The sequence below is a fragment of the Capsicum annuum genome, chromosome 11 (assembly GCF_002878395.1).
Source record: "Capsicum annuum cultivar UCD-10X-F1 chromosome 11, UCD10Xv1.1, whole genome shotgun sequence".
NCBI lineage: Eukaryota > Viridiplantae > Streptophyta > Magnoliopsida > Solanales > Solanaceae > Capsicum > Capsicum annuum.
Window position 1 is genome coordinate 13,210,881 of NC_061121.1, and position 26,697 is coordinate 13,237,577.

The 26,697-nt window shown below is 33.4% G+C and overlaps 2 protein-coding genes, 1 long non-coding RNA gene and 1 other non-coding gene across 7 annotated transcripts in view; 3 read left to right on the forward strand and 1 right to left on the reverse strand.

Annotated features, from left to right (window-relative positions):
• The window catches only part of LOC107848472, a 14,824-nt gene extending 12,402 nt beyond the window's left edge, over positions 1-2,422 (forward strand). The window contains exons 2-4 of one of the 2 annotated variants that reach the window (XR_001668034.2): positions 1,685-1,766; positions 1,849-1,976; positions 2,068-2,422. This is a non-coding gene — a long non-coding RNA (uncharacterized LOC107848472). The remainder of the gene's footprint in view (positions 1-1,684; positions 1,767-1,848; positions 1,977-2,067) is intronic. The other variant, XR_001668035.2, reaches the window with a different exon arrangement.
• Positions 2,423-10,784: 8,362 nt separating this feature from the next.
• Positions 10,785-10,858, forward strand: TRNAN-GUU. The gene has a single exon. It is a non-coding gene; the product is annotated as a tRNA-Asn (tRNA).
• Positions 10,859-11,442: 584 nt separating this feature from the next.
• On the reverse strand, positions 11,443-19,789 carry LOC107847970 (asparagine synthetase domain-containing protein 1). Of its 2 annotated transcripts, none has more exons than XM_016692595.2 (14): positions 19,650-19,789; positions 17,237-17,537; positions 16,577-16,767; positions 16,339-16,474; positions 15,507-15,785; positions 15,289-15,386; positions 15,003-15,117; positions 14,773-14,878; positions 13,468-13,561; positions 13,182-13,372; positions 12,769-12,868; positions 12,578-12,694; positions 12,345-12,401; positions 11,443-11,970 (listed from the first exon to the last, which is right to left on the reverse strand). In XM_016692595.2, the coding sequence occupies exons 1-14, from the start codon at positions 19,743-19,745 to the stop codon at positions 11,863-11,865; spliced, it is 1,989 nt and encodes a 662-aa protein (XP_016548081.2). In that variant the 5' UTR covers positions 19,746-19,789; the 3' UTR covers positions 11,443-11,862. The 2 variants fall into 2 exon arrangements, with proteins under 2 accessions (XP_016548081.2, XP_016548080.2); XM_016692594.2 differs by having other exon boundaries at positions 16,339-16,469; positions 16,563-16,767.
• Positions 19,790-19,824: 35 nt separating this feature from the next.
• On the forward strand, positions 19,825-26,697 carry LOC107847971 (cell division control protein 48 homolog B). 2 transcript variants are annotated; one of them, XM_047399499.1, is made up of 13 exons: positions 19,825-19,963; positions 20,794-21,088; positions 21,180-21,224; positions 21,574-21,629; positions 22,189-22,338; positions 22,495-22,602; positions 23,030-23,129; positions 23,277-23,561; positions 23,637-23,806; positions 24,619-24,747; positions 25,321-25,408; positions 25,518-25,595; positions 26,042-26,697. In XM_047399499.1, the coding sequence occupies exons 2-13, from the start codon at positions 20,939-20,941 to the stop codon at positions 26,522-26,524; spliced, it is 1,842 nt and encodes a 613-aa protein (XP_047255455.1). In that variant the 5' UTR covers positions 19,825-19,963; positions 20,794-20,938; the 3' UTR covers positions 26,525-26,697. The 2 variants fall into 2 exon arrangements, with proteins under 2 accessions (XP_047255455.1, XP_047255456.1); XM_047399500.1 differs by lacking the exon at positions 22,189-22,338.

Genomic DNA, 26,697 nt, shown 5'->3' on the forward strand with positions numbered 1-26,697 from the left:
GTGTAGTATTTTGAAATGTGTACTAGTCACTTGAGAAGTGTATTAGCTACTTGAAAATGGTTTAATGTATTTCTTGAATGGTGAACTTGTGCTTTGAAATTTGTAAAGTGTAATATCACTTGAAAATGTGAATTCATGACTTGAAATTGGTTTAGTGTTGATACTTAAAATGTGAATTCATAACTTGAAAATGGTTAAGTTTAGTCACTTGAGAAGTAAATTAGAGATTTAAAATTGGTTAAGTGTAGTGTTTTGAAATGTGTACTAGTCACTTGAGAAGTGTATTAGCGACTTGAAAATGGTTTAATGTAGTTCTTGACTGGTGAACTTGTGTTTTGAAATTTGTAAAGTGTAATATCAGTTGAAAATGTGAATTCATGACTTAAAATTGGTTTAGTATTGATACTTGAAATGTGAATTCATGACTTGAAAATGGTTAAGTTTAGTCACTTGAGAAGTGAATTAGAGAGTTGAAAATGGTTAAGTGTAGTATTTTGAAATGTGTACTAGTCACTTGAGAAGTGTATTGGCGACTTGAAAATGGTTTAATGTAGTTCTTGACTGGTGAACTTGTGTTTTAAAATTTGTAAAGTGTAATATCACTTGAAAATGTGAATTCATAACTTGAAATTGGTTTAGTGTTGATACTTGAAATGTGAATTCATGACTTGAAAATGGTTAAGTTTAGTCACTTGAGAAGTGAATTAGAGAGTTGAAAATGGTTTAAGTGTAGTGTTTTGAAATGTGTACTAGTCACTTGACAAGTGTATTAGCGACTTGAAAATGGTTTAATGTAGTTCTTGAATGGTGAACTTGTATTTTGAAATTTGTAAAGTGTAATATCACTTGAAAATGTGAATTCATAACTTGAAATTGGTTTAGTGTTGATACTTGAAATGTGAATTCACGACTTAAAAATGGTTAAGTTTAGTCACTTGAGAAGTGAATTAGAGAGTTTAAAATGGTTAAATGTAGTGTTTTGAAATGTGTACTAGTCACTTGAGAAGTGTATTAGCGACTTAAAAATGGTTTAATGTAGTTCTTAAATGGTGAACTTGTGTTTTGAAATTTGTAAAGTGTAGTCACTTGAGAATGTGAATTCATGACTTGAAATTGGTTTAGTCTTGATACTTGAAATGTAAATTCATGACTTGAAAATGGTTTAGTTTAGTCTCTTGAGAAGTGAATTTGAGAGTTGAAAATGGTTAAGTGTAGCATTTTGAAATGTGTACTAGTCACTTAAAAAGTGGATTAACGACTTGAAAATTATTTAATGTAGTTCTTGAAAGGTGAACTTGTGTTTTGAAATTTGTAAAGTGTAATCACTTAAAAATGTGAATTCATGACTTGAAATTGGTTTAGTGTTGATACTTGAAATGTGAATTCATGACTTTTAATTGGTTTAGTGTTGATACTTGAAATGTGAATTCATGACTTAAAAATGGCTAAGTTTTGTCACTTGAGAAGTGAATTAGAGAGTTGAAAATGGTTTAGTGTTTTGAAATGTGTACTATTGACTTCAAATTTATCAAGTGTAGTTACTTAAGAAGTGAATTAGTGACTTGAAAATGGTTTAGTGTAGTTACTTGAAAGATGAACTTGTGTTTTAAAATTAGTAAAGTGTAATTTTTTGAAAATGTGAATTCATGACTTGAAATTGGTGCACCTCCTCCTGTAAAAGTAGATATTGATGCAGATTTGATTGGTCTAATTCCGGGAGATACAGACATGTTTGGTAGAGTGTTTATCGAGCCTGATGGATCTTCGTAAGTTTATTTTTTAATTGATAGGTTCATTTTTTTCATTAATAAAATATTCAAGCTTACATACTTATTATTTTATTTACAGGTGGTATCCCGGGTCAAAAGAATTTAATGAGGCTATAAGGTAGAGCGTATGAGACTTTTTACATATCCTTGGCATGAGTGGTGGGATATTTCAATAGTCTCTAAACAAGCCATGTTTCAAGAGTTAAGGTATATTAGATTTAATTATTATTTAGTTAACTTTAATATATATATATACTAGTCATATAAATTCATATAACACTAGTCAATTGATTTTTAGACAATGTGTTGTTGGTTGACAAAGCACGATCTGGCCATTTCTACAATTTTTTAGAGACATGCTAATATATCACATCAGATTGCACATCTTAGACGAGCCTTAACACAGGTCGTTGCTCCAGATTCAAGTAGGAAAGAGGAAACAGATAGTGATGAGGAGTTTGTTGGGGCTACTCGTTAGTGTTGTTGGACTTGACTTTTAGATAATTTTTAGATATTTTGAACTTAGCTTTTAGTTAGTGAAAAATCTTTAGGATTGTTTTAAGTATTTTGAATGTTGTTGGGTTCATTGTTTAAGTGTTGTTGATGTGAATTGCTTAAATGATTTGTTGATGTAGTGTGTTGTATGATTATTGTAATAATGTGTGTTGCATGAGGGATGTATATATTGAATGGGATTTTTATTTGGCACTGGGATGTAGGAAATGCAGATTTCTGCATAAAAGAATGCAAAAAAGCGACGACGGCTGTCGGTTTTTAATTCATTATGAAGAACAAAAAGCGACGACCAACAACGCTTTTTTATTCATTATGGAAAACAAAAAGCGACGATCAACGTCGCTTTTTATTCATTATGAAGAACAAAAAGCGACGATCAACGTCGCTTTTTATTCATTATGAAGAACAAAAAGCGACGACCAACGTAGCTTTTTTTTTCAAAAAGTATTTTATTTTTCTCAAATTACGACGGACAGCGTCAATTTTTCTGAAAAAATTATTATTTTTTTCAATAAAACGATGATGTCCGTCATTTTTTATTCATCTTGTGTTCTTCACATGATGAACAAAAAATGATGCACAGTGTCGCTTTTTGTTCATCATGTGTTCTTCACGTGAAGAACAAAAAGCGACGCACAACGTCGTTTTTTCAAAAAATAACTAAAAAAATTCTTTTCTCCAAAAGCGACGTTGTTCGTCGTAATAATTTGACGTAGGCGGTCATTTTTAAAAAAACAACGCCCCTTTTTGAGACGAAAAAAAAGCGACGGATTTTTGTTGATTTTGCCCAAAAAAGCGACACTGGTCGTCGCTTTTTGGCATTTTTGCAGTAGTGTCTTTCATAGTTGTTGGTGTTAGTTTCTAATTAAAAACCCAAAAAAGATTTTATTTTCATCGTCTGTCTTTAGTTGTGTCTCTCAATTCAGGATTTTGTCATTTAATCCTTAATTGTCCAATCTGGAGGAACTACGCACCCCTGATTCTTCTCTCTTGGGAGTGAGATACGTAGGCATCCTATTATAGGTTCGGGGATCTTATTTAAAATAATTCAAAAAGATTTTCTTCAATTTTCATTTAGCGTAGGTGTTTCATACATGTCTTGAAAAAAAATTTTAAAAAAAATATTTTCCTCAATAGTCGTAGGTTTCATTTTTGGTTGATCTTATTTCAAAAATCCAAAAATATTTTTTTCACTCTTCATTTAGAGTAGGTGTCATATGCATCAATAAAACAAAACTACAAAAGATTTTTCTTTAATAGGTTCAAGTTTCATTTTCGTATGAAGTGCAAAATTGAAAAACCAAAAAGAGTTTCTTTGGTAATCATAGGTTTCATTTTTTATAGGTTATTAAAGCTGAAAAATTCAAAAAAAAAGATTTTCGTCTATTCTTTTGACAATTTGTCATTTTTCTTTTCTCCTTAAAATTTCAAGAAAAGGAAAAAGAGTTTAATTGGCCATTTTGGTAAGACTTCACGAACTATGAACACCTGATTCTCCTCTTTCAGGAGTGAGATACGTAGGTGCCCTTCTTGGGTTCGGTGATCTTTTCATAAAAAAAAAAAGAGATTTTGAGAAAGTGATGAACTCTAACGCATTTGCTATCTCTTGTTCAGTTAGTTTGAGGTGGTTGGTTTGTGGCATTTTGGCTGGTCCTCCATATTGCACCAAGTCACAGAGAAGGTTATGGCCAACAAGGATACCGAGTTTGTTGTCACTAATCAGATAGGGAGTTCGAGAAATGAGAATTTAGGAGGTAATGAAGAGATTCAAAAATTAAGGCAGCAAATGATAGAAATGCATCGAGCTTGAGCTAATGGGTTGCCGCCTCCTCCAGTTCCCACTGATAATCTGGAATATCTTTCTAGCTTGCCTCCCGTGTCACATGCACAATTTTTTATTTTTGTTGATATGCCACAACATGCATCAGGATCGACTCTGGGGCAACAATATCTAACCACTTCCAATGTTTATTTTCTCACTCCCCAATCCAAGACTACCACATACTCGGCTCCACCTGCTGTTCATGCTTTCGCGGCGCCACCCCCACTTGAAGCTCCTACTTTTGATGTTCATCCACAAGTTTTGCCTCCCTACTCTACAAGAGAGCCTGCATTGAATATTACTGGTGATCAGCGTTACACTTTCGAGCCTACATTCAAGTTGACTGGTCTTTATGGTGACACTCACCCACCTGAATTTCCTCCTAACACTAAGAAGCCTGTTATGACAGAAGAACAAAATAACTCTATTTATTTTGATTTTTTCCTTTTTAGTTTTTTATCGTACATCCATTCTCTTTTAGGTTTCCTATTTTTGAATATTTCTTTTTGCATTTTTAATTTCAATTTTTTCAAATCAGTTATTTCTATTTACAGAAAATGTCAAAATAACCCTGACATATGAAAATGAGATCTCAAATATTCTCCTTTCACCTTTTAAATAGATATATAAGGTGTTATAATTTACCATTTTTTAAGGAAAAAGGACACTCTCTAACACTTTTTAAAACAAATAACCCAAGTTTGAAAACTTTTCAAAGAGTGGCCAGTCGAATATACTATTTTTGTTTTATAGTCATTTCCTAATTTGGGTCATTTTGACCTACGTAGTTCATATACAGTCCATATACAATACTGATACAGTCTATATACAATACTGATACAATATTCAACTTGGGAAATTCGGCCCTTTTAAAACTATTTCAATTTTTTTTTGCTATAAATTTTTTAACTGATCAAATATTCTTTTTTTTATTGTTTAGAAATAATAATTAAATTATATAAAAATGATATAATTGTTAAATAGAATATGTATCAATATAAGATATATGTATATAAATTACATAGTTCTATCAAATATGTTTATGTATTAAATATATATAAAAAATATATAGAAAGTGTATGAAAATTATATAATTGTTGTATAAAATGTGTAAAAAAATATGTACAGTTATTGTATAAATTGTGTATCAAAACTATATAATTTTCGTATGGAATACTTATATGTATAAGATTTGTGTAGAAACTGTATAGAAGGTGTGTAGAAACGAGATAGAACAAATCAATAAATTGAAATGGCTAGAACGTGGAAATTAAATTTCATGGTCATTTTCATGAAAATAATTTAATTTGAAGTGTCGTTTCTATCTTTTTTCCTTTTTTTTAATTCGGAATTAAACTAAAACTCACCCATAAAACAAATCATTGAGCCCTTTGGCACTTGATCTTGGACACATCTTATGCTTCCTTCTAATTCTACCAGATATCGAAGGCCCGTGCCAATATATGTTATTTTTTAGTCTCAATTTATATGATACAAATAAAATTTTGATAATTAATTATCTTTTAAATATTTTTGTAGATATTTTAAGTTGTTAGCTATTGTAATTTATAATAGTTTTTTGACATTGTAATTTACTATTTTAAATTGTTAGCCATTATAATTTATAATATTCTCCTTGTCCAAAGTTTTGTAACATTGATAGTCTATAATATTTTGAGAATAATTTAAGTTTTTAATTATTGAAATTTATAATACTTTTTCTTTTATTTCAATTTTAGTGACACTGATAGAATTTCGAGAGTCAATCAAATATCATGATTGAAGTCTCGAAGTAGACATGTCTTAAATGACTCATAATAACTTATTAGAAGTGATACAATAAAATTACTATAAAAAATAGTTGTCAAAAAAATTTAAGCGGGCTTCATATAAGATGTCAAGTTGATTTAAAACATCAATAATTAATTTATATTTTTTTTGTTTATTTTATTTTTTTATTAAATATTTTTTTAATATTTAGATGACTCATAATAATTAATTAGGGATAAAATAGTAAAATTATGGTTGAAACAACTGAAGCAAACATGTCATAAATGTCTATTTTACTTTTTTTTATCAAATATTATTAATTTTTTAATGCATAAATGGCATATAATAATCAATTAGGAAATAACTTATTAGAAGTGGTATAACAAAATTAATATAAAAAACAGTTGTGAAAAAAATTTAGACAGGCCTTATATAAGATGTCAAATTAATTTAAAACTTCACTAGTTTGTTTATCTTTTTTTTTTGTTTATTTTATATTTTTTATTAAATATTATTAATTTTTTAATACTTAAATGAGTTATAGTAATTGATTAGGGATGAAATAATAAAATTACGGTTGAAGCAACTGAAGCAGTCATGTCATAAATGTGTATTTTATTTTTTGTTAAATATTATTAATTTTTAATACTTAAATGACATATAATAATTAATTAGGGGTGATATAGTAAAATCACGTATTAATACTTAAATGACCTATAGTAATTAATTAGGATGAAATAGTAAAATTACGGTTGAAGCAGCTGAAACGGACATGTCATAAAAGTCTATTTTATATTTTTGTTAAATATTATTAATTTTTTAATACCTAAATGACATATAATAATTAATTAGGGGTGATATGGTAAATTACGGAGGAAGCAAGTATGACGACCTCCTCCTGCTTCCAAGCCTCTTCTATATATATTAGAATACTTTCTCTGTCCCATTTTAATTGGTCACTTTATTATAAATTCATATCTTAAATTATTTGTCCACTTATTAAATCAAGACAAAATTATTAAAAATATTCCATTTTACTTCTATAATTACTCCTTCTGCCTAACTATACTTATCCACCATACTAAAAGCAGATGTCCAACAATACTTGCGTAGTTTGAAAAACGAATGGATAATTTATGTCTGTTTGTCCATGAATTTTTTTTTCACTTTTTCGAAAAAAAATTCACTTTATGTCAAATTCAACTTCAAGTTGTGTTTGGCCATGAGAATTTCAAACACAACCTAGAGTTGTATTTGGAAAAATGGAAAACAAGAAAAAGTTTTTTTCACTTTTTTCCATCTTTCTTCTCTCATGAAAATTCAAAAGCAACTCCAATTATATTCATGGATAAATACAACGCCAACTCCAACTTTAATTTCAACTTCGACTCCAGCTCCAATTCCAACTTCAAAAATTTTAAATTTTATGGCCAAATGCCCACTTACTTTTTTTGGCTTATTTTACCCTTAGTATTAAATGATACTCCATTCATAATGCAATGTATTTGTCAAAATAATAAATATTCAAAGGATAATATGGTAAATTCATTTTTATTATTTATTATTTCTTAAATTGTGTGTCAAGTCAATATAGGGACGGCTCAAGCATATTCGTGGCTTAAGGCAAAAATCAAAGGGAGACCTTAAAATTTTAAGACAAAGTAACTTTCTTTTAATGAACTCTATTTTCAAAATTATTTAATCGATTTTTTTTCTAATTATTCTTTTTAAGTAATAATATAATCAATGCATTTAATCTTTTTGAGCCATAGTACTCTAGATATATGAACTTCTTCTAATAATTTTTTTTCTTTTATATAAAAAAAAATATTTTTTTATAAGTAATATTCATTTTTTTTAGAAAAAATCTATATATATTATATTGTTGTAATAAATGAGGTCCCTCAAATTTGGGGGTCTAAGGCGGACACTTTTTTTTCTTACAGGTAGAGCCGGCCCTGAGTTAATAGTGGACAACTATTATTGGAGGAAATGAGTAATATTCTTTAGATGCTTAAACAATTTAATGTAAGCAAATTTTCATAAATGATCTTCATATGCACATAAGAATAAAGAGTAAATTAATAAAATTAATAATAATATTTATGATTTCGTAAATACCTTGTAAAATAAAAAGTTACCAACTAAATTAAGTCAGAAGGAGTCTTACAAAGGAGCCTTTAATTAGTTTAGGAGAGTAATTTAAAGGCTTCAAGGGAACCATATTATTATGCTACTCAATTTTTATTTTAGACAACCTCTTAAAGTTTCATTTGAAGAAACATCAAAGTTCTCTCTTTTTCTTCGAATTATCTTGAAACAGTCTTAGTTTTAACTCTTCAAGGGAAAAAAAATAAAATATACCTACCATACATAAAGCATTTTTTCTTAGAAAAATTCTTATTATATTTGGGGCAAGGTAAGGAAATAAGGCAAGATATTATAAGGTGAAAAATCGAATCTTCATCAATAAAATAAAAATTTAAATCATAGTCAATCAACTAGATTATTAAGATCCTAATAAAAATAAAACAATAGTATCATGTCTTGAATATATATATGATTGAGCCAACAATAAGAGTAAAATTTTCTTTTAAGTAAAAGGTGGAAGAAGGATATTTTTGAGCCATTTTTTAAATATGAAAGTTGTTTTTGACTCTTTCTCCGTTAGAAATCAAAAATATTTGAAGGAATTAATACTTGAAAAATCTAAGTCATCAGATCAAAAAGTTAGAAAATCAAACTTTTAATAAAAATATATATGAATATTATCAGAAAAATTATTATATTTCATAATTTCTTTTGAAATATTCTTGATGTTTTATCTTTAGTAATTAAGTCATGATTTTGATTTGTTTTTTTCTTATTTATGCTGAAAATCAGGCAACTAAAGACTAGTGACCGAACATGTGATCCGCCCTTCCCTTTCACATTGTGTGTGTCTTTTTTTTTTTGGTATGTGTTGTAGTCGCCTTAGCATATTTAAAGTGTGGCGTAACTGTTAATAAAGTGGGTAAGAAAAAATTCACTCTCGTATTGTTTTCTTTAGCTTTTGTTTTTGTGTGATTAGCACATTCAAAGTGCTAATGTAACGCTTCATAAAAATTATGATATTTCATAATTTTTATTTTTGAAATATTCTTGATGTTTTATTATTTAGTAGTTCAATCGTGATTTTAATTTGTTTTTTACCTAAATATGCTGAAAAGAATTTAAGTTTTGCACACCATCAGAGTACAAAATATTCTACACGATCAGGTAAAATTGACTTGCTATTGTAGGTTATCTTAATCTATAATAGCAGGTCAAGTTAACTGATAGTATAAAATATTTTGTGTACTAACGGTGCAGAGAACTTAAACTCTGATGAAAATCATGGGTACCATGCAACTAAAGACTAGTGCTGAACATGTGATTCGGCCTTCCCTTTTACATTTATTTTTTTGTGTGTATGTTATAATCGCATTAGCATATTTAAAGTATAGTATAACGGTCAATACAATGCGTAAAAAAAAAAAAGAAATCAGACTTGTATTATATTCTTTTGCTTTGTTTTTTGTTTTTTTGTGTGTGTTACATTATATATCGCATTAGCACATTCAAAGTGTTAGTGTAGCTTCATAAAAATATTTAATTCATATATATATATATTTTTCGAAATATTCTTATCAATGCTGAAAATCATTGGTACCATGCAACAAAAGACAAGTGAGTTAGTGTGGCTTCATAAAAATATTTAATTCATATATATATATATTTTTCGAAATATTCTTATCAATGCTGAAAATCATTGGTACCATGCAACAAAAGACAAGTGACTGAACATGTTATCCGTCCTTTCCTTTCACATTCTTTTTTTTTTTTTTTTTTTTGGTTATAGTTGCATTCGTATATTTAAAATATAGTGTAAACGTCAATAAAGTGCGTAAAAAAAAATTATAAAGTTTAATAAAAATGATATGTGACAATTCTTTTTGATTCATTTGCCCAATTAACATATTTAAAGTGGTGTAACCGTCAATAAAGTGCATAAAAAATTACAGTTTCAGTAAAAATGATATGACACTTTTTTTTGTGTTACATTGTTGGATTAGCATATTTCAAGTGTAGTTTAACCGTAAATAAAGCGTATAAAAAAATTATAATTTAAATAAAAATGATGTGTGACACTTGTATTGATGTGGACTAATAGTAGATACTCGATGAAGTAATCGAAGTATAGTGTGCATCGATTAATTAAAATAATACCTTTATAAAAAAGATTATGCATTAGTTTAAGTCTATTTTCTTGAGAAGGTTTTGTGATTTTAGAATGAACTCCTATTACTGGTTTAGGAATTGTCATTAAAACAATTACATATAAATGAAGATAGAAAGAATATACATAAAAGACCATTAATAAGAAACGTAGAAACAAATCAAAATATTTTTTGGAAAAATATATATTTTTTTGAACTCATGATCTAATTGAAACAAAGGTAGGAAAAAATTTGCATATGTCTCATTTTCTACATATTCTCTTATAGGATTAGGTTGAGTATGTTATTCCAAATATTGAAATAAGATCAACCTGCTTCCTTAAAATATTTTGACATTTTTCTGTTGACAAATAAATAGATTTTTTAAATTCTTTATAAGCTTTCATGAGAACAAATTTTTAATTAATTGATTTTTCTTTATCACTAAATATACTTCTATCCTGAAAAAGATTGATGGAATTTAATAAAAAAAAAATTGAAGAATCTAATTTTTGGTATGAATTCGAACAACAATTCTAAAAAATTTATTTAAGAACAGTTACATATATAAAAATTTTAATTGAAAAAATAGTAGCTATAAACCACAATTTTATGATCAAAATTACTGGAACCAAAATATTAATATAATAGGCAAGAGCAAATATATAAGCTGGAATAGCTCAGTTGGTTAGAGCGTGTGGCTGTTAACCACAAGGTCGGAGGTTCAAGCCCTCCTTCTAGCGTTTTCAATCCATTTTTTTTTTCTCCGAATATCAGAAACGGTTTCGAATGTCATTGTTGTACCATCCAGAATGTCTATCGGAAATGGTCTTGCATGTCATTGTTGTAATATCCAGAATGAATATCTAGTTAGTCGCCAGGGTCTATAGAAAATGGTCTCGCATGTCATTATTGTAATATCTAGAATGAATATCTAGTCAATCGCTAGGGTCTATCGGAAATGAGAATATCTATCAGCACGTTGTTGTAACATCTAGAGACTAGAATCAGTCGCCACTGGTAAACCAAAAACAGCCTTGCATTTTGTAATACTTAGTTGTGATGGGTGAGTTACCGACTACTACTCCTTCTAAGAGTGGTGTACGTGTATGTTCCATCAAGCCATGGTCAGTTGGCCCTTAAAGTATAGAAGAATAACATAATTTCCTTCTCGATCTTCACAAAATATGAATAATATCCCTGATGTTATTACTGAGCCAAGAGCCGTTCTTGTTGTAAAGACATGTTTAGTTTTGTTAATCTTGACACACTAGTTAGTTTAGATGTTAAAAAACTCGTTATTATTTACTAATATAAACAACAAACAAAGGGGGAAAATGCATCAATCGAGTGAAAAAATATGTTGTGTGCTTGATATTTTCACCAGGTGCAACATAATTAAAGGGGACCCTATAGAAAGTTGAAACACAATGGGCACAACCTAGTAGAAACTACATTGACTAATAATTCTACTTAATTTTTCCGAGAAAACCTGAGTGCTCCACTGTATCGTTCAACCAAAAGATCAAAGACAAGTATTCACTGTATCGAATACGAAGACGAGAGATGGCATCTAGATCCTGGACTGCCAAAAACTGTCATTCAAAATAATATGCGGGATCCGTCATCATTCGAATAAATATTATGAAACCAGCTGTGTGTTGTCGACCTTGACTTGTGGTCCTGATTCCTGGAGTTGATAAAGCTCCAGCAAAAGAACTGTGATTTATGGTTTATATAAACGTGATTATGAGTTGTTCCCATGTATTGTCACACTTCCGGCAGATGCTTGATTGGCTGCACGGTTGCTTCCAAAATTCTTCCGATTTGATTCTCTCGCAATTCTTGAACCAAACTGAGAGAAAAAGTTAAAGCATAGTTGAGTAAACTTGTCATTGTTAAGACTTTTAGAATGTTACTCTAACAAGCAACAAATGGTATGTAAAATTCTAATCAAGTTGATTGTGAATGCTAATTCTATTGGCAAAATGGATATCAAAAGTATGACAAGCATAATAGAAAGTTCTTATCACACAAGAACTGCCTGTGCAGAGGATGAATGGAAAGGAGATCTATATTGTGATACCTTTATACGATTAAAAGAAATTATCGCGATCAACTTTGATGCATTTTGGAAACAAAACTCCTCAATTAAGATGGCTTTTTGTGAATCATATATGAGTAAGAGAATATCGACGCAACGACAGATAAAGAGCAAATAATATATACCTGAATTGCTCTTTTCGGCAGAGAGGCTGCTTCAGATATACCAAGTAAATGTGCAACCTGCAAGAGAAAAATATTTAAGCGAGAGATTTCAGAAGGGGGGAGGGAGGAAGCAACACTGAGTACAGATATAAACAAAGGATTACGACATCCACCATAAAGACTATCAATTCTCAATCATTGTTAAATGCAATTTCAAAATCTAATCTAAGATAAAGCTCAGAGGTGAAGATAACCTCTCTCAAGATTTTCTTGTCACCAATACCAATTGGTTGATCAAGGTCAGCAATCTCCCACAACGGAATATCTAGCAAAATCCTGATGACATCCTCATCCAAGAATGGGAACCTGGCCTGGCAAGAATAGAAAATAAATTCAGAAAGTAACTATAATATAAGAAAGTACTCGATTTAAGCAATTCAAGTACCTCCTTCCCATTGTCAGCAATACACCTGTCATCTCTCCCTAGGTTTCTCTTCCAAATCCTCTGCATATCTAGTTTCATTTCATCATTCAGACCTAACCAGCTGATACAGCACCAAAAGAGCACGGATTAGACCATGAGCAATTACCTCTTTAAGCAACTTCTTTGAAGGAGTAAGTAGCAACATTATATCAACAAGAGGTGAATGCATCCCAGTGTTAGTTGCTCCAAGTACTTTTGAGGAAGGCAAAACTACATATAACGGGGATGCAGTGGATATCACAACAATGAGTCTAACGGGAATGTATTAAACAGAGAGAAGATGTTGGCACATTATCAATACACACCAAACTCTACTCAAATCTATATTTTAGACGGTGGGAGATGGGAAAAATTGATACACAGGAAAACTTCACCTTCCGTTTCTATATTTTGTCCTATGCCGACCATATCCAGCACATTGTTCATCTGCCCCAGCACCAACTAGGAGAATCCGAGCCGCAGATTTGTACTTGACATGGTCACGGGTATCATCGTTGCCTGTTTCATCTTGCAAACAACCCTCACCACCAGCAGCCAACCACAGAGCAGTACCAATATTCAGATCCTGAGGCAAGGAAAAAATAATTTTGCAATTTGATCGAGGTTCAAAATGACAAAGTAACAGAGACATATTCATAGAGGTATTGATTTGAAAGATACCATGTAGGTACTTGCAGGATTTATTAGTGACATAACATGCTTCGTTTCAGAGGTCAGCTTCAGCAAATCAGCATCAATCTCTACAAGTTTCCATCTGCAACTCAGTTTTATGATGAACAAACCTCAAAAAGAAAGAAAAAATACAGAAAATAGAAGAGGCAAAACCAAGTTGCATTGCATAAAAATGTTTTCCTTTCACATGAGCAACCTAATATCTTTGTGTCTATAGAAGGTACATTAAGTAGGGTCATTCCTTAGATTGCCAAACTTCTTCAATCCCCGCTTTTTATTTTTACTTCTGTTTTGCCTGTACCTCGATTATTCTATTATTTTGTTGTAGTTTTCATTCCGTGACTATTTGCTATTTGCTATTCTCTGTTGTTCCATGTACTTCTGTTTCTGGGCTGCATAGGACTGGAGTTTCTTGAGCCGGGAGTCTATAGAAAACAACTTCTCTACCTATATGGGTAAGGTCTGTGTAAACACTAACCTCCCCAGCAGTGTTATCAAAGGCGTGCTTGAGCCCTAAAGCGAAGCTCAAAAGGTGTTGAGCACTTCGCCTCGCTTTCTGTGCGCTTCACTGTCGTCATCAAGTTTCTAAGGCATACTTTTCCTTGCCAATGAGACTCAGCTGAAGAGGCGACACTAAACTATTGATATATCACTTTATCGTTTTCTTTGTTCATATATTTGTCATTCATGCTTATAGTTATTAGTCTTGGACTAAACATAAATATTTGTACTTTTTCTCCCTTTGTGCCTTTTATCATTGAAGCCCACACTTTTATTTGCGCTTTAAGCCCCATCAGAACTTTGAGCCTTTTTTTGCGCTTTTCACTTTTGATAAGACTGCTTCATAGACACCGTTTGTGGGATTACACTTGGTATGTTGTTTTTGTTTTTTGTGGTGTCCGGGCCAGCTTGCACGTACCCTAAGTAATTCCACAAGATACATGCAACCTCCCACCAGTAACAGGTGTCAGGTGATTCTATCCACCAAGGCTAGAACAAATGGGAAGAAATAGCCTACTGTTTTTTAAATCTCCGCTGGGGGTTTGAACCTAAGACCTCATGGTTCTTAACCCACTTCATTGACCACTAGGCACATCTTTGGCTGCCTTCAATGCCCAATTATTCTTCACAATAATGTGGTTGCATTTAATTCTGGGCTACTAATTTGTTAGATTCATCATTCCGGGCATTATCAGCATGCGTTTTCAGATATAAGTGTGTCATCTTACTGATTTCTCAAGAAGAAATCCAGTGGCTAATGGTACAAACAAAAGCAAGAAGGGGAATGGATACCTTCTTGATGGCGCAATTTTTTGAAGTTCCTTTAAACCTGCCCTAGCAGAGACTCTATCAGGAGCAAATGGACCGTCAAAGCTTACATTTAGCAGATCAATATCATCTACAAGTATAACACCAGAATGACCATAACTAGATTAAACATTCCACAGGTAAAACAAACAGGAAAGGAAATTGAAGAATTTTCTATTCGTAACTCAAACAAAAGGGCTGTCAGAAACACTTACATTTGGCATCCATGCACTTATCTAGTAATGCAGCAAGTATCATAGAGTCTAATCCACCAGAAAAGAGCACGGCAACTGGAGTATTGTATTTATTTGTGTAATCAACTGAAGTGGCCTACACATTACCCAAGAATTATGTCAATTCAGAAAGCTAATATAGCAGCTTATGCTTTTCCTGTTCCATTAAAGGGCTTCTAAGATTAATACATGTATCAACAGGGGGGAGTCAAACGTTATTTCTAACCATTGGGTGGAGACAGAAAACAAAAGAAAATCAGTTTCAGACCTGGTAGATTGTATTTAATGCAGTGCGTCGCATCATCGACTCTTGTAACGCAATCATTACCCTGTGTGGTAACGATGTAAGTAGGCAGTCTGTCGAAGCTGTAACAATTAGAAGAAGACTGCAATCAATTTACACTCTGACAGAATGTTCAATCACAATTACTACATTCACCAAATATGTAATGAACGGTATTAACAGCATAACTATGTGATATTAACCTAACTTAGGTTCTATCAGAGTGGAAGGAGTTAACGGCGATTTCTCTTTCCTGCAATAACCCTTTTGGCGCGAAGCACACAAGTCCTCGGGTTTTGGTTGGATAGAAGTTCTCTCCCAAGTGATTAACTCCTTAAGCTTTGGATCTGTCCAGTCATGTTTCAAAACTTCACCAATTAAATCTTCATCCGTTTCTAAAGCACCAATAGACAAACTATATACACCGCATGGAAGTTCTTCCCAGAAGTCTGTTTTGGCTATTTGGCCTCCATCTGCAAATTCTGCAAGATCAAAGCTACACTGAGTTAAAATATTGCAGTCATTCACAGAGGAAGGATAGAGGAAATATAGACTACACAACCAACCGCTGCCATATTTGGCATTTTTCTTCATTTCATGTCGGTATGCGAGAATGTCAAATAACTTTACATTGATGTTTTTAATTTTGAAGTAGTGAACTATGGACAAACAAGCAACAACGATTTTCTTCCAACATCAACTGTTCTATCCAACTAATAGACAGCTCGAAAGCTCAAAAGAAACAATTTTCAATTGAGAGAGCTGACTTTCAATAACATTTCCATGAAGCAACAAACTTCATAGAGGATGGCTAAATCACCAAAATGCTTAGCTCAAAACGATATGTTTGATTACTAAATGTTCTTGCCTGTACATGCTCAATCATCACGATTGCTAATTTAATGCAGTTGTTACCATAAAGGATAATGACAACTTACTGCTTATGTTTGTTTAAAACAAGTTGAAGCTTCTCTAAGAAATCTTTGTTATGTTAAACGAGATCAATAAGCGAGTAGGATGCTGAAGAAGTATTACCAGAACTTTCGTTTACGGAGGCAAGTGGTGATACAGAAGATAGCAGAAACCGAGGGTCCTCCTTTGTTGGCCAGTGAACAAGAAGGCTTCGCCTTCCAAATGCATCTCGACCAAACCACAATATTTTTGAACTACTCTATAGCAAAGTGTAAGCGGAGCATCAGAGAAGCGTTTGTTTAAAAATGATGCAGCCTTTCCTGCTTAATAAGCCAATAGAAACTTACCCACCAAAAGTTACCTGCCAATAAATCAAAGCCCACGGCCCCCTGATTCTGGAAAGAAGTTCTGGAACAGAAGTTCCCCTTTCTCCAGAAGTATGAGCTTTATTATGTGGAGAGGAAACATGACAACCGCATAGTCCTAGATGTTGCATAAGAATTTCAGTGTCATTGCTACCACTACTCATTTGGATGCCTCCAAATATTTCACCTAAACAAAAATCACAGCAAAACAAAGCAGTGTCAATAAAAGACGCATTTTAAATGGGGTAAACAAGAGTCAATAAAAGACTCTTAGTAAATAGGATAATATTTTGATAAAAAATAAAAAATTTAAGTCTCAATATTTTCATTACTTAAAAAAAATGATTTACTTTGACAGAAATGACGAATATATAAGAAAGAAAAAGCGCTGAAGCAATCAACTTGGTTGAGAAGAAAGAAATCCGAATTATTCTCGCAAACAAGAAAACTAAAATAGCAGAATCTGCATTTGGCCAGTCACTTGAAAGTGAAGAGGAACAAATACTACATAATTGTGTACAGTATTTAACTCTCCAAAGTTAACCATCAATTAAGTTGACAATAAAATATATGAAGCACAAAAAAGTCAAGATGCAAGAAATCCAAGAGACACTTCAGTCTATCATGTTGGTAATGGATCAAACGCAATGTATTACCATTATAAACAAGGATGTTCCCTGACATGTCCACCAATGGTTGAATGATTGGACTTATGCCTCTAAGCTGTAACGTAGCACCAATAAATTGCAACTCTTCAATGAATTCTTTACCACCACCACCACCCATATGAGAATTCTCTCCGTCATTTGCATCTTCATCCTCCACAAAGGCAACTATATCTTGCTCTCCACCTGGTAAAGCTGAAACCCCAGAACGAAGTAATACTTTCTTGCATCCCAAATTATCTGGACCCCTTCTTCTTAACACCCCTTTTATGTCATCCACTGAAAACAAAGTCTAATGACAATACTAAACATTATCAGCCTCTACAAGATAACTCTTAAAAATGAAAAGGATAACAACTTTAGAAACCTCACATCAATCTTTTGCCCTTGAATTGAAGTGATGGGGTCGGAAAGAGGGAAGTAGGGCTCCTCATTAAGGTGGAAAGGTAGCTCTTTTTTTAAGATTCTTTGTCAAAGCTAGCTTTTCTAATTACCCTTTTCAGTTGCAGGCAATTCTTATGTTGTTTTTGCTTTATCTGAGACTTGTATAGAAACGGGCAGATCAGTCGAAAGATACTAAAGGAAAACAATAACAGAAACTTCATAAATCATTCATAATAAAGCTAAAAGATGGCCTTTTTTAAGTGTTGTTCTTCTACTTAATTTAGATGTTGCAGAAAAAGGGGTACATCTAACGATTCGGAAATGAGTGATGCGATAAGTGATAACAACTTCCTTTTAAAATTTCCCTTTCCAGTTGCAGGCAGTTTTTATGCTGTTTTTGATTCATTTGAGACTTGTATAAAAATGGGCAGATCAATCAAGAAGATTCTAAAGAATAACAATAACAGAAACTTAATAAATCATTTATCATTCAGGTACAAAGATAGATCCTTCTAATTGCTCTTTCTTTAATTTAGGTGTTGTGCAAAATGGGCTCATCTCATTATTCGAAAGGAGTGATGAAAAAGATAACTTTAGAAACTTCGCATAAATATTTCCTCATTAAGGTGAAAAAATATCTCTTTTCTTTTAATTCTTATATCAAAGCTAGCTTTCTAAAAATTCCCTTCACAGTTGCAGGCAGTTCTTATGCTGTTTTTGCTTCAGTTGACTTATATGAACATAGGCCGATCAAGCAAAAAGATTCTAAAGAAAAACAAAAGCAGAAACTTCATAAATCATTCCTCAAAACTACATAGATGGGTCCTTTTAGTTGCTGTTCTTGTACATAATTTAGATGTTGTAGCATATGGATTCGTCTAACAAAACAGAAAGGAGGGGTAAAAAAGATAACAGCTTTAGCAGCTTCACATCAAGCTTTCCTCTTTCGGGTGCAAAGATAGCTCCTTTCTTACAATTCTTTAATCAAAGCTAGCTTTCTCTAATTTCCCTTTTCAGTTGCTTGCATTTTTATGCTGAATTTTGCTCCTTCTAGTTGCTGTTTTTTAAACTTAATTTAGATGTAGCAGCAAATGGGGTTCATCTAAACATACTGAAAGGAGTGATGCAAAAATAGCAACTTTAGAAACTTCAGACATCAACTTTTCCTCATGCTTTTTGATAACCATGGTGTCGGGGCCAGCGCGTGTACACCTCGACTAATTCCACGAAACACCTCTCACCAGCAACAGATACCAAGTAACTCTGCCACCACCTCGAGTAATTCAACTCTGAAACTAAACTAAGACCTCGTGGTTCTCAACCCACTTCATTGACCAATAGGCCACACTCTTGCAAGCCAATTTTTCCTCAAATTAAGGTGCATAGATAGCTCCTTTCTTTCAATTCTTTAACCAAAACTAGCTTTCACTAATTTCCCTTTTCAGTTACAGACAGTAGCGCAGCCACACGTAGTGAAGGGTGGCCCATCAAACACCCTTCATCGAAAAATCCATTACTATGAATATAGAATACTATACGAAGCATATAGGTCAAAAATTATTTTACATACGTATAGATTAAATCTTGAACAACCTTAACGAAATTTCTGACTTTGCCACTGGTTGTGGACAGTTTATATGCTGCTTTTGCCCCTTCTAATTGCTGTTTTTTAACTTAATTTAGATGTAGCATCAAAAGGGCTTCATCCAAAGATACATAAAGGAGTGATAAATGTAAAAATCACAAGTAAAATAAGCCTAATAAAGCTGCAGTTTTGCTGTTCTTGCATCAATGGTTAGTTCAGTAAGCGACAACAACAACAATAACATACCAGTACATTCCCATAAAGTGGGCGTGGGGTCCGGAAAGGCTAAAGTATATGCAGACTTTACCTAAGTTAGAGATGACGAAGTAAAAAAAGTACAAGAAATAATAAATATTAACAAAAATAAAAGCTAGTAACACAACAGTAACTACAGCAAAATAATACGAGTTGACTAAGAGAGTAGTATATTATTACCTGTTGTTCCAATAGAGGTACTGGAGAGACAAAATTGGGGTCTAAAGAAGATAAAATTATCTTAATTCCAGACACAATGACTGCTATCCCACACATCTTTCTGTGTCTGCAGCTTCCTTAAACCCTACATACAAGAAAATAGGAAAAAGGGTTTATGAAATATGAGTATCATATAGTAATATTTACAAAAAGACAAAATTGCCCTTAAAGTTTGATTTTTTTTCTCTTAAGGCTAAAACCCATTTGCAGAAAACTAAAATAGAAAGCTAAACGACTAAAGCAGCCATTGCTGACAGAGTAATTTTCTCTACAAGGTTAGAACTTTTATCAATTTTCTTTCTTGTTAACACTAATTATATGTTGGGTACTTTCTTGAATGTTCAAAGATAGTATCTTTTTTTGATATATATATATTTTGCTTCTGTATATTTGTTGCCACTAATTATATATTGGGTGCTTTCTTGAATCTTTGTGCTTGTTGAATAATGGAGTGGGGAAGAAAGTTTTCCATAGGTTCTGTTTATAATGGGCAATTTATAATGCATTAACTATAGAAAACTAGGGGATCGTTTGGCAGCCGGTTATAATTATGCAGGTATTAGTTATGTAGCTATTAGTTTTGCAAGCATTAGTTATTCCATCTTCTATTTGATACACTAATTCCCTCATAACTTATATGTATTAATTATGCGGGTTTAAATTTTATGTTGTGTTAATTTTATATATGAATAACTTATTTTCTAACTAGCTATAGTTTCAGTTTTGAATACTATATGTATGTTAATAGGAACCTTTGTCTGGTTGGAGCTTTTGGTGATAGCACATATAAGATGATACCACCTAAAAGTTGAATTGCAAACTTGAAAGAGAAGTAGTTCATGTAATATGGTTCTTCGCACTTGAATTTAGCTTGTAAAGAATCCAACAAATTGGATATATATCGCTGGTTGATTTCGGTTATCAATGTGTGTGTGCGTGTTGGGGGTGGGGGTGGGCGTGGGGTGGGGTGGGGTGGTTGATTAATCTCTGTCCACAAAGTCCTTCATGGGAGATGTAATACATGAGTTTACAACTTTTTCCTTGGTAGCCAACCATTTTATTTGGATTTGAAAACAGCGTTAACAGTTTTCACTTTATATATTAGGAACTATTTTGAATGAAACTCCAAAATTAAGAGTTGGGGCTTCTTCTTTGAATTCAAAAAGGGGGTAAGGCAAAACTGTAAACCCCCACCAACCACACAGCTAGAAAGTATTGCTCCCCGCCCTTCTCCAGCACCTCTACAAGAGATGGACAGTAGCAGTGGGACCACCAGCTGTGCCGGTGAGTGGAGAGCAGAGGAAGCTATTGCTGGCAATGCGGAAGCCCTTCAAGTTCTCAGAGAACTCATAACCTATCCTCTCCTTTACTCTGCCGAATCTCGAAAACTTGGTCTAAAGGTACTACAAGTTTTTCAAATAGTATATCTTTGATATTCAGATTATCATCTTTCATTAACAACTCTCATTGCTTTGCTCATTTTTCTTGTAGTGGCCGCGTGGTTTGCTGCTATATGGACCTCCTGGAACTGGCAAGGTATTATACCTGCCTATTCTTGATCACAGTTTGAGCCAAAAGTCATGTCTTTTTTTAATTTAAAACTAACTATGTTGGTTTTGAGCCAAATTCATACTTTTGAATTTCAAAGTTTGCATTTGGGTTTGAGCCAAACTCATTGTCTTTGAATTTTGAAATTTACAGTTGGCTTAGAGCCACAATCATCTTTTTGAATCTCAAAATCAGCACTTGGTTTAGACGAATCCTGTCTTATCGATTTCACAACTGACATTTGGATTTGATTCAAAATCTGGTCTCTGGATTTAAAAATGACTTTTGGGTTCAAGATAGTTGTTTGGTTAAAATATTCTAATATTTCTAATTGTAGACAAGCTTAGTTCGGGCAGTTGTTCAAGAATGTGGTGCCCATTTGATCGTAATAAGGTGTGTTTGATTCTCACCCAACATTATTTTCTCTTGACTGGCTTCTAGACATTTTTTTGTTTTTGTTGCTTACGTACATAAAAGTAATGGTCCTTTCTTTCATTAGTTCAGTGTTATTGGTTCCTTATTATGTACACCTCACAGATAACAATAACTATGCCTCAATTCGACAATCCCAAGGGTAGGTGATACGAATCCGTATTGACAATGTTGCTCCAATTAAGTTCACCTTAGGACCTGTATTATAGAACGACCAAAAGTACTATAAGTACTTTTTAAGTATGGAGGCAGAAATTTATCTAATTGGTTCAGATCTATCCATTGGATCACTGATCATTCTGTGATCATTATGGTTCTTGGTGATATTTAAATAACTGAAAAGTTTCTGCGCTTTGAAAAAGTTGAGCTTTTGATGCTAGTTATTTCTGTATGGTGATATCACGCTTTTACGTACATTAAGAGAAGAATGAAATGAATTCATTGAACTTTAAGGAGAATCTTGCATTGTTTATATTTTTCTTTGCCTTATTGTTCTTTCTGGCTTTGGATGTATTTGCAGTCCCCATTCTGTTCATAGGGCTCATGTTGGTGAAAGTGAGAAAATTTTGCGAGAGGCATTTTCAGAAGCATCATCTCATGCAAAATTAGGCAAGCCATCAGTCATCTTTTTAGATGAAATAGATGCTCTTTGTCCTCGTAGAGATTCTAGGTACATGTTGCATCACTTTATCAACATCCATATGAAAATGTCCTTGCTTAAATCATGGTTGACAAAACTGAAAAAAAAAGAAGATGATGTTGGAGGGTAAAGTTGGTATATTCCAATATTCTTTACTAACATGTTATTTGAGTCCTTGAATTGCAGAAGGGAGCAAGAAATTCGTGTAGCCTCTCAGCTCTTTATGTTGATGGATTCCATTAAATCCTCATCGACATCAGTATCACATGTTGTGGTAGTAGCATCAACTAATAGGTAAGGGTTCTGCAACATTTGCTTTCTTTTGGTATATTATTTTTTATTTTTGTGGTGGATTGCCTTTTCCTGTGATCATGTAAGCCTACTCTTAACAGATTAATTTTTGTTGTTTATTATTAAGTAAAACATCCATGAAAGCTTCCCTAGCATGATCTATGTCAATTTGCTAACAGACCTTCTCTAAATAGTTGTCCGAAGAAAATGAACCCCAATATATAATGATCAAAAATAATTTATTTTTACAGAGTTATGTATCCTACAGGAAAATGTAAGCAAGCGACAGTGCCAGCTTATTTTATCTAAGCAAGCCATCAAGACCCTAATATATCCTTTTGATGGTCATGAAATTCTATGCTTACTTCTGTGTCATGGTGGCGTACACTTCCTTTCCAAATTAACCTTGACATTATACATTTATGTGCAGGCCGGATGCTATTGATCCAGCTTTAAGAAGGGCTGGACGTTTTGATGCTGAAATTGAAGTCACAACACCTACTGAGGAAGAGCGGTTGCATATTCTCAGGGTGAGCTGCATGTGATAGAATTTCGAGCATGCACCAGTTTAAGGAGATACCTGAATGGGTACTCTTTGTGAACATCTATGGGTGCTTAGTACCTTTTATAATATGATCTATATGAAGTTGATCTTAAGAGCATTTTTGATATTTCAGCTTTATACAAAGAAGCTTCAATTGGATGCAAGTGTTGACCTTCGAGCCGTTGCTGCATCTTGTACTGGTTATGTTGGGGCAGATTTAGAGGCTCTGTGTCGTGAAGCTGCAATGTCTGCAGTAAGAAAGTGCTCTGATTCAAATCTGGACTATGACTCTAACAACATTCATATGGAAGATTGGAAGCATGCAAGATCGGTGGTTGGTCCTAGTATAACAAGGGGTGTTACTGTTGAAATACCCAAGGTTTCTTGGGAAGATATTGGAGGGTTGAAAGACATAAAGGTATGACCTCGCACAAACAATTAGGTCAGGTAGAATATTTACAAAATCTAATAGGGTGGTAAATTCTTGAAACAGAAAAAGCTTCAGCAAGCTGTTGAATGGCCTTTAAAACACTCAGAAGCGTTTGAACGGCTGGGAGTATCACCTGCCCGTGGAATCCTTCTTCATGGACCACCAGGGTGCTCCAAAACAACCCTTGCTAAAGCTTCTGCTCATGCTGCCCAAGCTTCATTCTTTTCCATGAGGTCTGATAACAATTCTGGTCGCTTCTGCCCTTGGCACGATAAAACTGCTCTCTGCTGTTTGACTTTCTGTTTCCTTCTGACTCTTGCTGTAAAAGAACTAAGAAGGATCGATAAGTGATTAGTAATAATTCAGGTTCAAATCCCATTGGAGGCAAAAAGAAATAATTAGGTGATTTATTCTTGTCTGCTTAAGCGTTGGTGGGTAGAATTATATGGTACCTGTGCTGGTGTGAAGTAGTAGCTCTCAGGTGGAATAGTCAATGTGCTTATAAGCTGTCCAAGACTTCACCATCATAAAAGGAAGTCAAAACTGATCCAATAGCCGGTTATACTCCTGTAGTGCTTGCAATTGTCATACCTTTTTACCTTTGGTATCTTTTATATTTTCAACTATTGATCTTATTACTTTTTAATGCATCTAATAAGTTTGTCATTATTGTTTAACAATTGTTGCATGCATTGCTTAGCAACAAGTGAGCGATTCTTGTCCCCATGAGCCATTGCCAACTTATATGACAGTTTCTGAAAAACCAAAAACATGTTATATTCCAACTTATTTCAGAGTTCCTAAAAAGCAAAAATCATGTTAAGTTAGTCTGAAATAAAGGTCATTTAGCATGCTCCACCTAAATCTTGAATATATGCTGGGGTTTATGCCCCTTTGGAACCAAAGGCATCAGATTGGTATTTACTATGATATTAACCATCTTTATTAGCTTGTTTTCAGTAACTGGGTATTTATGTAGTGACTAATTATTGATTTGACTAAAACTCGCAAATCTTAATTGTTCAGTTTCTTGAACATGAAACAGTGGTGCAGAGCTGTACTCTATGTATGTTGGTGAGGGTGAAGCTTTATTGCGCAATACTTTCCGAAGAGCTCGCCTTGCAGCGCCAAGTATAATATTCTTTGATGAGGCTGATGTTGTTGCAACCAAACGGTAAGTTTATTTAGCCTAGCTATATCTTGTGAGTTGAGTAATTAGTTTGGCCATCTCGTGTTTATTCATTTGAATGTTGATTGTATCATGTCAAGTTGAGGTGGATATTATAGAGTTGATTGTACAATTGTGCTGCTAGATTCTGACAGATAGTTGCCCTCCATTCTGATTTCTGGTCTGGTAAAGACGTGTTTCACTGTCTTTGTTGAGCTTAAAGATGGAGATAGATGGATGCAGGGAGACAGGGAAAAATAGGGAATTGGGAGTGTAGTCAAGAGAGGGGTGGGTGGATTGTATATGAAGAGAGAGAGAGAGAGTGTGGAGTAATCTTCTCGGAAATCTTTCTGGAGTACAGAAAGTCTTCAGGCAACTTGTGCCTTGACATATATTATCCCAACCAATACAAATTACTTTTCTTGGCACTGCCTGACTCATTTTAGTTGGTACAGGACTTCTTACGGTCATGTCCCTACAGGGCGCAGCTATTTGTTGATCTAACTGTGTTTCAAGTATATCTTCCTGAATTCTCTTTGTTTATGTGAAGCTCTGATACAATTTATCCTTAAATTGCAGAGGAGGAAGTTCAAGTGGAAGCAGTACAGTTGGAGAGAGACTTTTATCCACCCTCCTAACTGAAATGGATGGCTTAGAGCAGGCTAAAGTGCGCAATACATAATTTGCAGTTTTTTAATTACTGAATGCAAGTAATGGATCATTTTGATCAGGTATAGAATGTGATTTCTGTGTTTCCTAATCACTGCTTCTTTCAGGGAATTCTTGTTTTGGCTGCCACAAATCGCCCCCACGCAATTGATGCTGCACTAATGCGACCAGGACGATTTGATCTTGTAAGAAACTCGTGAATGCTTAGTGTAACTTAGCATCTCAACATGAATTATTAGTACTCTGAATGCTTAGTGTAACTTAGCATCTCAACACGAATTATTAGTACTCCCTCCGTTTCAATTTGTTTGTCTTGCCTTCCTTCTTTGTCTGTTTCAAAAGAATGCCTCTTTCCTTTTCTTCGCAACTCTTTACTTCTAGCTCTCCACATGACATGTTTAAGACCACAAGATTAAAGAGCATTTTAGTACATTCTACATATCTTTAGCTCAAGACCACAAGATTCAAAAATCTTCTTTACTTTCTAAACTTCTTGTCAAGTCAAAACCAAACGAACAAATTAAGACACATGGAACATTAAGAAGCAAATATTTGTACTCGTTAATGGTCATGTACCGTCATTAGCAGCAACAGCAATTAGCTCATCTTATTCAATTTCCTTCGCTTGCAGGTTCTTTATGTCCCTCCTCCTGACTTGGAAGCTCGATTTGAGGTTCTCCGTGTTCATACGCGAGATATGAAATTGAGTAATGATGTTAATCTCAGACAAATTGCAGAAGACACTGACCTCTTTACTGGAGCTGAACTGGAAGGCCTATGCAGAGAAGCTGGAATAGTTGCTTTGCGAGAGAACATATCCGCAACAGTTGTATGTGATCGACACTTCCAAACAGTCAAAAAGTCGTTGAAGCCAGCACTTACCGAAGAAGAGGTTGCTTCCTATTCTTCCTTCATGAAGAATCGATCCAAAAGGTCTGCTGATTCATTTGAATCCAGCTCCAAAAAGATCGACAGCAAGCAAACCAAAAACTTGTTAGTTTTCGCTAGTCCTGTTACAATTGGTGTTGGTGTCATTAGTGTTGTAATGTACATTGGTGTGAGGTATTTTCTGATGCGTACTGAAACATCGACAAGGGAACTAATGAGTACTTAGCATCCTTCCATGTTACTGTTAATTCGACCACATTACAACATAGTCGACGCAGTCCTGGGATTTTACCAAAGTTTTTGATGCTTTTGATTGTGTATAACATATTGCCCAGTATTTTGACTATATGTTCCTTAGTTAACAAATGAATGCAGTATTTTACATATTTGGTGTTGAAA